General features: G+C 38.7%; 1 protein-coding gene across 2 annotated transcripts in view; it reads left to right on the forward strand.

Moving 5' to 3' along the window:
- The window catches only part of LOC122807038 (cell migration inducing hyaluronidase 1), a 378711-nt gene that overhangs the window by 301063 nt on the left and 61795 nt on the right, over nucleotides 1-15853 (forward strand). For both annotated transcript variants that reach the window (XM_044077939.1, XM_044077938.1), the window contains exons 14-15: nucleotides 7249-7454; nucleotides 13835-13904. In XM_044077939.1, the coding sequence (XP_043933874.1) occupies nucleotides 7249-7454; nucleotides 13835-13904 (276 nt within the window). The remainder of the gene's footprint in view (nucleotides 1-7248; nucleotides 7455-13834; nucleotides 13905-15853) is intronic.

Raw genomic sequence — 15853 nt, forward strand, 5'->3', positions numbered from 1 at the left:
GTTGTCTGAGGACATGAAACAATTGCTACATTGTATCAGTATGTCCCTATCTAACAGGATGGCCACAGAGGCATTAGGAAATTGCAAATCCATGTTGTCAGGGCTTGTATTAGGGTTGGGCTGTTATGGTTTACAGACCTTGTTTTACAGGGATCACTAGAGTGGTGTCTAGGGTTAAGGTTAGATGTTAAGATAGTACTATAACCTGATATTAGTGCTGTTTGAGGCACTGACTAGCTGCCCTAAGCTTAGCTTCATGAAAAGCTTTTCTACATTACAAGTTAAAGTCCTAAGTATTAGCTTATAGGTTCATAGGTAAGTACTAGGCTATCTGCCCGAGGGCATTTATAAGCCTAGCCAGAGTGTGTCGGCTTTCGCCACCCCATTGATTAATTAACTGATCCTCTGTCAAGCAGAGCCAATGAAGTGATCCCAGGGGTGTATTTTCTGTTACCCATCCACTCATCAAGGTTTCTCTTGAAGAGTGTTAGTGAGGGGCTCTGCCTGATGTAATTTGGAATTTTGTTCCAAAGCATGGAGAATCTCTGTGACAGGAATCTATCCATCCAGCATGTTCTATTTATTGTTGTGATGAGATTTAGCTCAGTAGAGCATGTGGCTCGCAGTGACTTGGATTTCTTTAGGTGGAACATGTCCATCAATTCTGAGTTGGACATGGCTTTGTAAGTCAGGCAGAGATCATCTCTGAGTAAGCGATATGCCACAGAGTACAGCCAGAGTTTTTTCAGTCGGGCTGCATAGGACATGTGTTTGAGGCCAGTAATCCTCTTGGTGAGGTACTTTTGTGGTCTTTCCAGCTGTTGGAAGTGTCTTGTGAGGTACATCCCAAATGGAGCATTGTACTCTGAGTGGGTCTAATGAGTGACGAGTAGAGGGGCACTATAACCTCTTTATTTCTAGATGCGAACCCTTTAGTAATTAGATGGGTCACATAGAAGGATTTCCTAACTACTTTGGCAATATGATTGTCAAAGGAGAGATTGCTGTCTACCTGGGTCCCCAGATCTCTTATTACCTCTTCTGTATTAAGGGGGCTGCCACCTATGTGATAATTCGTGGGTATTTTGTTTTTCCCAAACAGGATGACTATGCATTTTTTGGCTTTTAGCTTGAGGCATTGACTTTGACACCAGGTGTCCGTCTCAGTAAGGCCCTTTTGGAGGATGTCCGTGTCAGCTGGAGAGTCATTTATGGCTCCCAGTTTGCAGTCATCTGCAAACTTGGTTAGCCATAGTCCTCCTGTGTTTGCCTGTACTTCTGAGAAGTATATGCCGAACAGTAGGGGTCCCAGGACTGAGCCTTGCGGGACACCAGTTGTGACTGGTTTAGAGTTGGACCTGGAGCCCGCTATTCTTACCATATGAGTTCTGTCTGTAAGCCAGTTGGCAACCCATCTTGTGATGTAGGGGTTTATGTTCAGGCTGGTGAATTTATGTGTAATACCCAGTGGGGAATGATGTTGAAAGCCTTGGAGAGGTCAAGGTAGGCTGTGTGAACCACCTTTCCCTCGTCTATGGCCTTACTGACTGTCTCGAAGAAGTCAATCAGGTTTAGTAGGCATGATTTTCCCTTAACAAAGCCGAACTGGATTGGGTCAAGTGTTTGGAGGTTCCCAATGTCTTTGTTAATGAGTTCCATGATGAAGCGCTCCATAGCCTTGCAGACCAGGCTAGTCAGGCTTATGGGGCGATAGTTACCAGGGTCAGTTGTGGCCTCTCCTTTGTGGAGAGGAATAACCATTGCTGTGCACCATTCTATGGGCATGTAGCCTGTGGAGAGGCTGAGGTACAACAGCGTGTTTAGGTGGGGGGTTAGTTCGTTCTGTAGTTCATGCAAGACGCAGCCTGGGACACCATCTGGTCCCATTGACGCTGTGTTTTTGGCTTTTGAAAGGGCTGTTTTCACCTGTTCGTCTGTAATTTTTGGGACACTACACTTTTCCAGTATTGTTGTGGGCCCTTTTGGAAGTGAGGGGGGGGGTGAAGTTTGCACTGATTCTATCTGCCAGGATGTTGGCAATATCAGTAGGTTCAGTATATTTTGTGCTATTTTGCACTAGTTCAGTGCATATCTGTGAGTTGCCACTTAGATTCTTAACATAGGTAAAGAAGGCTTTGTGGTTATCTTTTGAATTCTTGGCTATTTTTCTTTCGAAGTTAGCCATGGATGATTTCTTGAGGGACCTTAGTTTCTTACTGATACTGATCAGGGATGTCTTTCCTTCTTGGGATTTGCTTTTTTTCTGAACTAGTTTCCTCCTTCTATTGTATAGCCTGTTTATTGCAGGGGTCCACCAAACTGGTTTCCTTCTCTTAGAGGAGTAAGTCTTAGTTCTGCTAGGGATGGCACAATCCATGCATCCTTGTAGGTGCTCATAGAGTGCATTTGTAAAGGTTTCTGCATCTTGAGCAGCGTTATCCTTTAGCGTGGGGGCTGTGAAACTTACCACCTCTGTCTTAAGTAAGATGAATTAGCTTTACGGGTTTGCTACTATACAAGGTATTGCTAACCATCACTTTGCTATGAACAGCTTTGTGAAAAAGTGCCTAATTTATAGCAGATAGAAAAAAAAGCTAAAAAACTAACTCCTGTGCTCTCTTGCCAATAAATGACTACACTCTGAGCTCCTTGGAATGCTTGCTAACTCAGAGACCAGGTAAACATTTTCTGCCACAAGATGGATGATCCTGGAACGTCTTAATGTAAAACCACAACAAAAGTAGCTCTCAACTGCAAATTAACATCAAGCAACTAAGTCCATAAAAAAGCCCTCTGGATGATGAAAAAATATCACTTTAAGCCTCAGTGTGCGTTTCCCAACTCAGATTGACTAGGCAGTGCTGCCACTGGAATAGCAGTCCCAGTCTTCTTAATGTAAAACAACTCGTTGGTTGGCCAACAGTGAAAAGGTGCCAACTAGTTACAAAAAGCAACTATCACTTTAAGCCCCTTTTTTGTGTTGTCCAACTCAGACAGACCCCAGGCTACTTTTCTACTCCCACTAGAATTGCAGTCCCAGTCTTCTTAATGTAAAAACATGTTTTAGTTAGCCAAAAGTGAAAAGGTATCAGAAACAAGTCAAATAATTAGCTACAACATGTAGTTCTCACTTTAAGCCTGCCTGTGTGTTTCCCAACTCAGACAAACCCCAGACTACCTTTCTATTCCTACTAGAGTTGCAGTCCCAGTCTTCTTAATGTAAAGGCACACTTTAGCCAAAAGAGAAAGGTATCAGAAACAAATCAAGCTACTAGCTACAAGTAATTATCAATTTAGCCTATTTGTGTGTATTCCTACTCAGACAGACCAGATTACATTTCTTCTGCCATTAGAATTGCAGTCTAAGTCTTCTTAATGTAAAAACACACTTTAGTTAGCCACAAGTGAAAGGTACCAGAAAGAAACTCTAACAACTAGCTACAAGTAATTAGAAGGTGATTCAAAGGCAGATAAGTCAGCAGTGAGGAGCACATACACTTTAAGACAATTTCAAAGTACACTGATATTCTAAAGAAGAGTCTTCTCAGTTTCTTATGTCAGTAACCAGGAAGATGAACAGAGGTGATAAGACATGAAGGAGGTTCTAGGGCCAGGTATACAGAAGATAAGACTGGGAGGAGCTTAAAGGGCCAGGTATACAGAAGGTATGATTGGGAGGAGCTTCCAAGGCCAGATATACAGTAGGGCCAGGCAGTTCAAAATCTTGCAAGCATAAAAGCACAACAGGGATAGGGAGGGCAGGGAGCCAAATTCAGAACAGAGCTAGTAAAAATGCAATAAAATGAGGACCCAGTCAGAACACCTTGCCATTCCAGAAACCAAAAACAAACACCACAGACTATAAAAATGTCATAAATTAATTGCTTTAGCTCCAGATACAGAGCAAACACAACACATAAAATTGATTTAAAAGGTAAGATGAATAAAATACTGTAAATGTAATTTAATTGTACTTCACTGGATGCAAAATGAAGTCCAAATGCTTTATTGTCAAGCTTCTATGCTTCCAGCATCTAAAGACATGGTATATTCCCTTCCAAAGATACAGTGTTTAAACTGAAAGGCTGGGTCATCTCTGTGCCCATTGCAAAGGACCTTTTACTCAACGAGAGTTATCCAGATGGCAAAATGAAATGTTTACATTTATATACTTTTATGTTCTTGGATGGAGACCCACAAAGTCTGGTCTATATGGCCATATGCTGTATGTATGTATGTATGACTCCTAAGTCCTGGAGGGGACTCAAGATCATTGACCTGAATTAAGTAGACCAAAGTCAGATTCACCTGTAACAATGTGACAAAGAAGGCAGGCCTTTTTCAAGCAATCGGTGTCGCTACCAAAAACTCTTCATATCAAGGTTATTCATTCTACATTTTTCAGATTTGGTCTTGTCAGGTTTCTTGTACTTTATAATTTGTACGTTTTACTGGTTCTTATAATGTATCTAAATTGTAACTTCCATGTGAAAAACAATCAATTATTTTAACCCTAGCAGAATATGTCTTTAAAGATCAGGTAGAATGTATGGGCAACATAAAGGATACATTGCAACTTAAATCCTGATTCTGTTGATGTGAAAAAGGTATCTTAATAATATACAGTTCATAGGAAGGTTCTTTGAAAAGCAGGAATAAACTCATAACAGTTTCCCCGTGAACTGGAATGGCTTTCTGAGTAACATAGCATAAAGATTGAGTAGGTTATTAAAAATCTGACATCTCATCTACATTTCCTGCATCTTCTGCTGTCCTTATCCAATACTGTTTGATGAGAACAGTTAAATAAGATTAAACATATCATTTAATGGGTATGAGTTTGAATCCTGAACATGAGATCTCTCAGTGTTTATGCCTTTTACATCCACTAGTGTGATGAAAGGGTCTAGTGACAGACAATTAATATTCAGCAGCTGATTCCTCATCACAGCTTTGCACACATTTAATAGTTTAATCTTACTTGGCTTTTGTATCAAAGACATGCCAAATATTGTTGTGGGACTCACAGGCATGCAACTAGGAAATCAAACACCCATAAAAGAAGCATTATTATTTTTAATAAGAGGAAGATGTTTTAAATAAAACCTCCAATGTCAGTTTCTTAAAACTGTAACAGTAAAACATGCACGTTTACTGCTAGCGAAAAATACTGAAAAAATATTTTGTGTGTGTGTGTGTGTGTGTGTGTGTGTGTGTGTGTGTGTGTGTGTGTGTGTATATGTGTGTGTATATGTGTGTATATGTGTGTGTGTGTTTACATAATGTATTTCTCAATTAGATGTATTGTCTGTAATGGTTTTGTCCTGGTGTGTAAGATTGAAAATTTGCAATAAAAAAGAATTTACAAAAAAACAAATATATATATGTGTGTGTGTGTGTGTGTGTGTGTGTGTGTGTGTGTGTGTGTGTGTGTGTGTGCGCTCGTGCATGTGCCTGCATGCATGTGTGTGCATGTGTATGTTAGCCATAAGCCTTTGGTTTGCTCTCTTAATTACTGCGATGTTATTTCTTTTAATATATTTTTTACAGCTCTGTATTACTAAATAATAACATGACTGTCTATAAAACCAGTAATGTGTCTGTAGAATTGTGTGTGATTTGCTCTCTTAATTACTGCGACGCTATTTCTTTTAATATATTTTTTACAGCTCTGTATTACTAAATAGTAACATGACTGTCTATAAAATCAGTAATGTGTCGGTAGAATTGTGTGTGAATACTGTTTTATTTACTATTTACTAGTTTTTTCTACTTCTGAAATCCTAATGTCATTAAACCTCTCCAAAGACTGACCAGGTGTCTGCAGCCTTGAGAATGGGTTACATTTTCCAGTATCACTTCAAGAAACCTGATGTTACTCAATACGTTGGTAGGTGCAATTCACAGTCAACCATTTGCCTTAGCAGCTGAGTTGTCACCAGGCACTGTTATACATCTGCTTGGCAGTTCAGCTGCAGTAGAGCTGTTGCAGTAGAGAACTGGAAAACTTCCCTTCTGAAAGTACCATAACACTGATGTACTTGTTGTTCAACAGATGTTTTTCATATGTGACTCTTCTTTTATTAGCTTTGAACTTTTACTACCCACTGGGGCAGTCTCACATCAGTTCTGTTGTTTAAAACGTCATTTGCAAAAAAAATAACCCATCTTTACTATTAGGCAATTCTGTGTGTTAGGCTATTTTGAAACTGCGGTGGTGGTGCTGTGGTAGCGTTGTCACCTCATAGCAAGACATTGTCCCGTTCGATTCTCAGCTAGAGCATCTTCTGTGTGGAGGCATACATGAATGGGGCGTGCCTTCGTTGAAGGTTGTGCGTCAGGGCTGGTAACCCGGTACGTAAAAATCCACTACCAATCATTAGTGGACCGGAGTTCCGCTGTGGCGACCCCTAACTGGGAAAAGCCGAAAGACACAAGGCTATTTTGTACATTAGCCATTTTGCCATGCCACAGTTCACCCAGAGCTGTTGTTGGCTTTTCCCTTATACACATTAGCTATCCCTTGTTTAACCAAAGATAACAGTATAATACATTTCCAATCAGCAAATAATAGAATTCTCCAGGAGGAAGAATGTGAGCACAAAAGTTATTTGAAGTTCCTCCTTTGACTCCGCCCTGAGTGTGTCACATGACTAAGTGTTTAAAGGTCAATTCCTGCTGCTGCTCACATAGGATACCTGAATGCTCAGGTGCAGCCTCCATTTAGGTGGAAACATAAGCTTCTTCTTGATGCATTCTTCATTGTTGTCAGTGAAACCAGTCATCTTCAAATGAAGGCTTTATATCTTCAGCTGGTATCACATGTGATGTAGATATGTGAGCCTCATGCCTCCATATGTTATCATACTGATCCACAGTTCATAAAAGTTATAGAAGTCACTTTAATTCAGATTCAGATCGATGATCTGAGTGAGAATATTACAACTAGTGACATTATTAATAGCTTATATTCAACTATTTATTGCTCAAGTAGTTATGTAACCAGTACTTACCTATCATAACTGACAAAAAAGCTTGCTATTTATATTTTCTGATTCTCTGAATATTATGTTAACACTGTCTTCTTTCCATGCAATATGAAAGCACCTTTCAAAGTAAAAACTTAATTTAGTAATATTTCTCAGTGAAATTCTAAATTTGAAAAATGACACGTGGAAATACTTATAGTAAGGCACAAGACTCCTTGGTAGTAACTGGCTTCATGACACTTCTGTGTTTCTTTTGTAGGTTAAAGATGTGGTTGGCTATGATACGCTTGGACACTGTTTTTTTACTGAAGATGGACCTGAAGAACGCAACACCTTTGACCATTGTTTGGGTTTGCTTATTAAGGCTGGCACCCTGTTGCCTTCTGACCGTGACAGTAAAATGTGCAAACTGATTACAGAAGGAGCGTACCCTGGTTATATCCCCCGACCTAGGCAAGACTGTAGGTAAGGACTGCAGCAGTCTCCTGTATGATAACCTTTTGAAATGCTGAGACTAGAAATGTGGAGGCTGAATGATTGAAAATGACTGAAAACTGGGCTTACATATAGAAAGTCTGAGCTTACTACTTCTTGGAATATTAGCTTTTCTCTGTGGTATGGTGATCTTAGAGTTGGTAAATATAAATTTGGGGGTGTGGGGGGGCTTGCCTTCCTGCAAAAAAACAGGTTTAAAGTAGAGTAGCAATGTTCAATATTTACACTTTTCCTGAATTTTCAGTATTTTTCCCTCATTCTGGGACTTGGCACTCTGATTCCCAGCACTTTAATAGGTTTACATGTTGCATGAGTTAACTTTATTCTTTATAAGCTCTGATTACCAGAAGTGTGCATTTAACCAAAGAAACAAAAGCCATAGCTTTGTCAAAACAGGTGCAATATTTTTATTAGGTTACCTTTAATGTATTGCTGTAAAACAACCATAACCAGATACAGACTCTTCTTCTTTCGGCTTTTCCCAGTTAGGGGTCGTCACAGCGGATCACCTGTCTGCTCAGTGGAGTTTTACGGTGTTGAGTTGCCAGCCCGGTACCCAACCTTCCACAGAAGGCACACACTTGCACTCACACCTTGGGCCAATTTAGAGTGTCCAATCCACCTACAGCATGTCTTTGGGATATGGGAGGAAACCCACGCAACCACATGGAGGACATGCAGACACCGCACAAAAGGCACCCCAGCCGAAGATCGAACCAGAGAACCTTTTGCTGTGAGGCAGCAATACTAACCACGGCAGCACCGCGGAACTAGATACAGATTCTGATTACTGATAAAATGAAGTGCAGATGTGCACACTGTGAATGCATTTACTGTTATGATAATGTCAGCACCCCAAAAGTTAGTCCGTTTATATACAAATGATTTCTCTCACGTAATGAAAAACATGCAAAATTGTAAAATGTAAAAAAAGCATTGCTAGATACATTCATCTGTGTCAGAAACAATATAGAGGTTGTTGAGAGTGATCAAAAAGTGAGAAATTTCCCTTGTTAAATTATGATTATTTTTTCCCATTTAAAGTATCCAGTATATACATTGCAGCCAAACATGATATAATCCATTATATAGATAGTAATCAGCTTTTTCAAAATATTCTATATGACAGAAGGTGATAACAGCCTTGAAGTATTCTCTGTTCTTCAGAGTACTCTGGTATTGCAACAACAGGACTTTACATAAGGCTGTGTTTGCAGTGGAAAATCATGAATAAGGGCATGGTAGTAAATGTGTGCCAAGAAGCCACTTGTAACACAGCCACATGGAACAATGCATCAGGAGATAACCAAGAATAGAAATCTGGAGCTTCCTTCCCTATTACTAAACCAAACTGTAGTCTCTGCTACCAGGCATACTGTATATATATATATATATATATATATATATATATATATATATATGTATATATATATATATATATATATATATATATATATATATATATATATATATATATATATATATATATATATATATATATATATATATATATATATATATATATATATATATATATATATATATATATATATATATATATATATATATATATATATATATATATATATATATATATATATATATATATATATATATATATATATATATATATATATATATATATATATATATATATATATATATATATATATATTAAAAAATATATATATATATATATATATATATATACATATATGTATGTGTGTGTGTGTGTGTATATATATATATATATATATATATATATATAGAGAGAGAGAGAGAGAGAGACAGCAATACAGCAATAAGATTATAGTAAAGTGGATCTTATGGAGCTGCCCATTGTCATTTCCATCTAGACATGGGGAAATATTCTTGTTGCAGCACTTGAAGAGTGTCAGAGTTTCATAGGGGAAAATTTTAGTATATACTGTTGGGTAGTTGCAACATGGAGCCATAATGTGTATCTAAACATGAAAAATTCACAGTAAAGGAGAACCCCCCCACACACACACACAGTACCCCTCTACCAAAGCCAAAAGATATCAGTGAAGGGAAGCACATTACCCAAAGAGTCCCAACAAAGTCTGCTCCTTCACATTCACCCCACCTCTCAAGCACAGTCTTCATTGTGTTTGCATACATGTAAGACATTGCACAGGGTACCATGTGGCCTGCCATCTCTGCAGTTTCAGACTGACATTTGTGATATGGTATTCCCTTCTACGCCATTAACATCAATCTTCAATCCTTTATTGTCATGTTGCAGCAATGGTCCCTTACCATCATCTACTGGCCATTTGTGTCATGTAGTAACCTGCAATACCACTGCCAATGTTGCACTCTGTGCTGCTATTAGGAGTGCCAAACCACCAAATGGAAGCAGAGTCAATAATGTGATAACACCAGAAAGACTTACACTACCATCTGATGAGAGTTACTCTATCAAACACTGCCATTTGGTGATTGCTCTCTCAAACACTACCATCTGATGAGAGTTACTCTGTCAAACAGTACCATCTGATAATAGTTACTCTATCAAACACTTCCACCTGATGACAGTTACTCTATCAAACACTTCCATCTGATGACAGTTACTGTATTAAACATTACCATCTGATGATTACTATATAAAATGCTACCATCTGATGACACTCTGTCAAACACTACCATCTGATGAGAGTTACTCTATCAAACCTTACCATCTGATGATTACTCAAAAAACACTACCATTTGATGACAGTTACTCTATTAAACACTACCATTTTATGATTACTCTATTAAACACTACCATCTGATGATAATTATTCTATCAAACACTATCATTTGATGACAGTTACTCTATCAAATGCTACCATCTCCATCAAACATTACTATCTGATGACTACTTTATCAAACAGTACAATCCAATGACAGTTGCTCTATCAAACACTACCATCAGATGATTACTCTATCAAACACTATCATATAATGATACTTACTCATTCAAACATTACCATCTGATGACAGGTACTCCATCAAACACTACCATCTGATGGCAGTTACTCTGTCAAACACTATCTGATTACTCTATCAAACATTACCATCTGATGGCAGTTACTCTATCAAACACTACTATCTGATGATTACTCTATCAAACAGTACCATCTGATAATAGTTACTCTATCAAAGGCTACCATCTGATGACAGCTACTGCACTGAACTGACATCTTGTAGTAATGCTAGCCTATAAGATTAGCTGGAGATAGCATCAGTCTCACAGCACTGCCTTGGGAGAATCCCACCCACTGGCAATTTTTGCCTTTTAGTCTCGCCAACCTCTCAAGTGTCCAAATTTTCCCAGAATGTCCAGATTTTTGCCTCATATTTTTGGTCTTCCCCTCATAAAATTTGTGGTTTTCTGGGAAATCACTGGGGAATGAAGTTACCAGAAAATGATGGGCACAGAAAAGACAACACCTGGAATGACAGCCCTGGTCAACAATTCAGGGAATGCATGCTAACACAAAATGTGGTATTTTAGCGATTTTCTAAGTTTCTAAGAGCAATATGTAAAATCTGGCCCTATTTTTGGGCCTTTGTCCCCCATTATTTTAGGTTTTGTACAGATTTCTTGCCCTAAGAGGTTGAAAGATATGGTCTCACCTGATGACACTTCCTAACCATTAGTACCAGCTAATGGAACATATAACCACACAACAAATGCACTAATCTCAGCCTACAGCCAAATTTAATTTCCTATCTGGCATTACCTTCTGCTGACACTGACAGTTCTGTAATGTCACAAGGTGACTGTACCACTCTGGTACAATCACATTGCTAGTCATATTGTGTTATATAGTAGGAGTAGTAGTCCTACACTGTGATATGGTGACCTTACCAGCCCCATTCTGTTGAAAGATGACTGCACCAGTCCTGTGATATCAATGATTGTGTCAGTCCTTTGCTGTCACATGGTGAATTTACTAGTCCTATACTGTCACATGGTTACTGTGCTAGTGCTGAAGTTCACACAGTGACTGCACTCATTCTATACTGTCACATGGTGACTGTGCCGGTCCTATACCATCATGTGATTAATATTCCAGTCCTGCATTGTAATAGAGCCTGACACTGTCTTCTATACTCTACTATTGTCTGTCCCTTGGTCTCATCCATTACTAGCAGACATACCATAGCAATCAGTGGTACTAGCACAACATTTTCACAAGCCCGCTATGCTCACACAGTAGTATCAGGTGACAGTTACTTTTGTACAGGATCAGCTGCTGGAAGTCTCTGTCCTATAGTAACATCTGGTTGCAATGCTATTGCCATGCTAATTCATGTTTATATAGCACTGACAATCTTTCATTGCTGCCTAGAGCTATTTCCTACACTGCGTTCTCACTATCAGATCTTATGTGTCCCCTTCAAACACCTGCCAGCAGCTTGGGGCCCAGCTTACCACCTGGTGGCAGCCTGTTCGATACAACTACCTGAGGAAGTGCCGTCTTGAGTAATCAGACTGTGACATTCCTAGTCCTGAATTGTCACACATGATGACATTGAGTCAGGTGCCATCTAGTGGCAATGGCCAATTTCAGACTGTAGCTTGTTTACAGTCCTAGTCCCAGAGACTTACTTACCTTTCAGCATAGCCAGTCAAAAATTGTGACATGGTGTCAATGTTAGTACCACTTGGTAGAAATCTCTCCCCTACATTGATGTCATGTAGTATACCATGATGTTATACTATTAGTTTCATTACTAGCCTTGGACTATAACATGAGTGTACAGTCTGCCAAACCTGTGACAGTGCCTGCCTTACTTCACCAGTCTTGCACTTTGATCTGGTTGCATTCCTGGACTGTACTAGGGATTCAGTGCCTTTCCAAGATGCTAACAGTTGGCACTCTTAATAACTTCTTTCCTGTATACCATCATTTGGCATACCCTTTCTTCCTTACATGGCAGCTTATGACTATGCCAGGTATATGTTATGTATTACTAGTCCCTGTACTTTCTCACCTTGTCAGTGCTTAACAGTGCTAACCATAGTTTACTACTGTCCCACACTAAAAAGTAGTGTCAGTCTCATTCCTGCATCACAAATATGTGGCAGGCATTGTCACGCCCAGTTTTTGTTTTGTGCCATTCCCTCTGACATACTGCCACAAGGTGTTCACGTTTCAATACTGCCCCCTGGTAGTCTTCCTGCACTACCAGCTGGAGGAAATATCACTTACACACTGGCCCATGTCGTGAGTACCAAGCTGTAGCTTACTGGCAGGCTCTGTCCTTACCTTCTGTGTGGGAGCATTTCCATTTTTTGCAACACCATCTGGTAGTGGTCAATCTACAAGAATTGTGGGACAGTCATAAATGTTTCATATTTGCCCAGACATACATTTTTACTTAACATTAATAAAAACATAGAGTCCAGAAGAACTGCACTTCACTGCTGCATTACTTACTATCTGCTTGTACACACTGGCATACCTAGCCAGTATGAGCTTTTGCATATATCATTGCTGTGCAAGCATAGAACATACATAAAGTGATGATGATGGATTTGAAAAAATGAAGACACCAGGCATCCAGTTTTCTACCTGCACAATAATTTCTTTTTGACCAGAATTATTTTCTAAGCTTTTTTTTCAGAGTGGCACAATGTACTGACAAATGAATCCTCCTTGTTATTAAGTAAGCTCTTTGAGAAACAGTTTATAATTAAGATAAATTAGAAGGAAAACGTTTTACCGAAGTTTATAGCCAGACTACATTCATAGAATTAAGTGACATTGTCTGGACTTTAGTAGGTCTACAAATATCTTTTTCATTAGTTTTGGTATTGTATAGCTATTATAACATAAAGGGGAAATGACTGAATTTTGTTATTTATTACAAGTGTGATGTTCTTTAAAATTGCATACATTTGTTTACCGGGCCGGTCATACTGGTAACACTGCATGTTGAAGAAAAAAAGATTTTATAAAACTGTTTGAACTGCTAATGAGTATTTGTCTCCATTTCTTAAAAGTACATAATTTCACAATAATGGTCATTTTTACCAAAAAAGCAGGAAAATTAAAAAAAAAACATTTGTAAATAACAGTTCTATTCTGCTACATCATGACGTAAAAGATTTTTCAAAAGGTAAAGTATTTAAACCTTAGGAAAAAACAAACAACTGTTGAGTCACCTGCTGCCAATCTGACACATCTGTAACAGTTTACAAAGCAAGCCTTGTGTAAGCAAATTCTGGCCAAGCCATGCAAAGCATTTGACTCCCTGTAAAAATATTTCTTGTTAACCTACTAGCATAATTGCTGTTATTTGAGATCTAAATTCCACATTTTGTTTTCTCGCAGTGCTGTGTCTACCTTTTGGATGGCCAATCCTAATAACAATATTATCAACTCTGTAGCTGCTGGGTCTGAAGTAAGTCAAATACGTTTTTCTAATTATATGAAAGAGTAAAAAAAGATATTATTGGTTAATAAGGAAACAGTTGTTATACAGTTTTATTGAAGATTTTACAGTAAGACTGAAATTCATCACAATGCATCATTTACAGTAGAGTGACGGAAAATGAGGATCAAATATCACAAAAACAAACTGTGACTTAAGTTGCTGAATCAGAGTGCTTTCATCGCATAACCTACAAGTGAGTGTTGACATGGTATAAACATATACCTGTGTCCTGGATCACAGCAATGGAATCACCTGTGGAGTCTGGCCCAAGACAGTCTGAGCTCCATAATTACAAAATTAAATCCAGGTGTCCATAAAAACATTGCTGTTAGTGCGCACTTGCTTTTAAAAGGGCATTACACAATACTTAAAACCAAAATAAAGGCCATGTGATTGAATGACTGCTATACAAATTGTTTGAATTGGGGGGGGGGTGTTGTTTACTGACTGTGAGCAAAGAACAGCTAGCACCTTATTTTATGGGAAACAATGAATTCAGTTTTCGCAGACATCGTGCAATCGTTTTCACTAACTATGTATATGTTATGTAATTTAGTCATGGAATGGATAAATTGTAAAGACGTGTAGCAATTATATTGATGAGATAGAGGGAACATCCAAACCATATAATGGAGCATGGTTAGGCTAGACATTTTTTCACAGAGAGGACAATAGGAACTGCAGACGTATAGAGCTGGGGCATTACTAGGTATGCTAATATGGTTAGTGAGTTGCTTCTGGGGGAGGAAAATTATGGAAAGAAAGCATTCTCTCAGTAAGGGCATTATGGATCTCTGAATTTTAATCTAAGTGAACTGGGAAGGCTAAGCAGACATTGCTGAGAGAAACTTACTTTCCTGTTTTTTTCCCTGCACTTCAAACTCTCCATGTCCACTGAAAAACACTTCATTCATTTCTGAAAAATGGTCTGAGCAATAGTCGTTAAACTTCTTTGTCTAGTGACTGCATTGCTATCTGGTAACCTTAAATCTAATTCAGGTCTCTTTACCCCAGCCCATGCTTCACCATCTACTGAATGACATGTCATTAAAAGCTTACATTGCCTTTTCCCTAATTATCCAGCCTGCGAGACTGCATCGGGAGGTGAAATCCTCACACACTATTCATTATTGACATTGGACTCAGGGTGATTGTTCCAAGTGATGTCTTTTATGTGCCCATGTAAAATGACCTGTAGTGAGTGAGATTGATTTCACAAGTCTGCTGAAATGTGAATGACATGCAGACTGATTTGTACACATCTAGTTTGATTTTATTTTTATTTTCTATATTTGATGGAAAATTTTAGTTTCATGTGTCCTGCGGATTACAGATACATTACAAAGCAGTTTTAATGCCACAAGTCAACTCAAATCAACAAAGATACATTTTCAAACCATGCTTTTTAGCCCCCTGTTCATTCACCCCTCATACTGTGACTAAGAGGCTGTGTTCACAAAGAGCCCTGTCATTCCATCACCCCTCCTGGGATTAAAAGGAGGGAGAAGCAAAGTGTATGGCAGTGCCTGTCATCCTGCAGGAAATAATGCAAAAGTTTCTGATCTCCCCTCCTGTCAACAGTTACGATACAGTGCCAAGGTGTGCTGAGTGCTGGGTGTGCGGACTTACATATATTTACAATTATTATTAGTTGGAGTGCATGGACTCCTTGATCAGGTTTCTTCCCCTTAGACATGTGCATTAAATTACAACAGTATGCTTTCCCCAAGGCAATATGTCACCAGTGGGACTCGCATTGATTTCCTTCCCCTATGTTATGAGGCCGGCTTCAGCTGCATCCACCTCTGGATGTTTTTGGAGTATCCAGGTTACTAATCATACCCGAGTGATTTGTGGAGTAGCCAGAGTTCCCTCCCTCTGTATTACAATGGTGGCTAGCCAAAGACTTCTTTAAA

The sequence above is a fragment of the Protopterus annectens genome, chromosome 7.part0, assembly GCF_019279795.1.
Source record: "Protopterus annectens isolate FY-2018-M chromosome 7.part0, PAN1.0, whole genome shotgun sequence".
Taxonomy (NCBI): Eukaryota; Metazoa; Chordata; order Ceratodontiformes; family Protopteridae; genus Protopterus; species Protopterus annectens.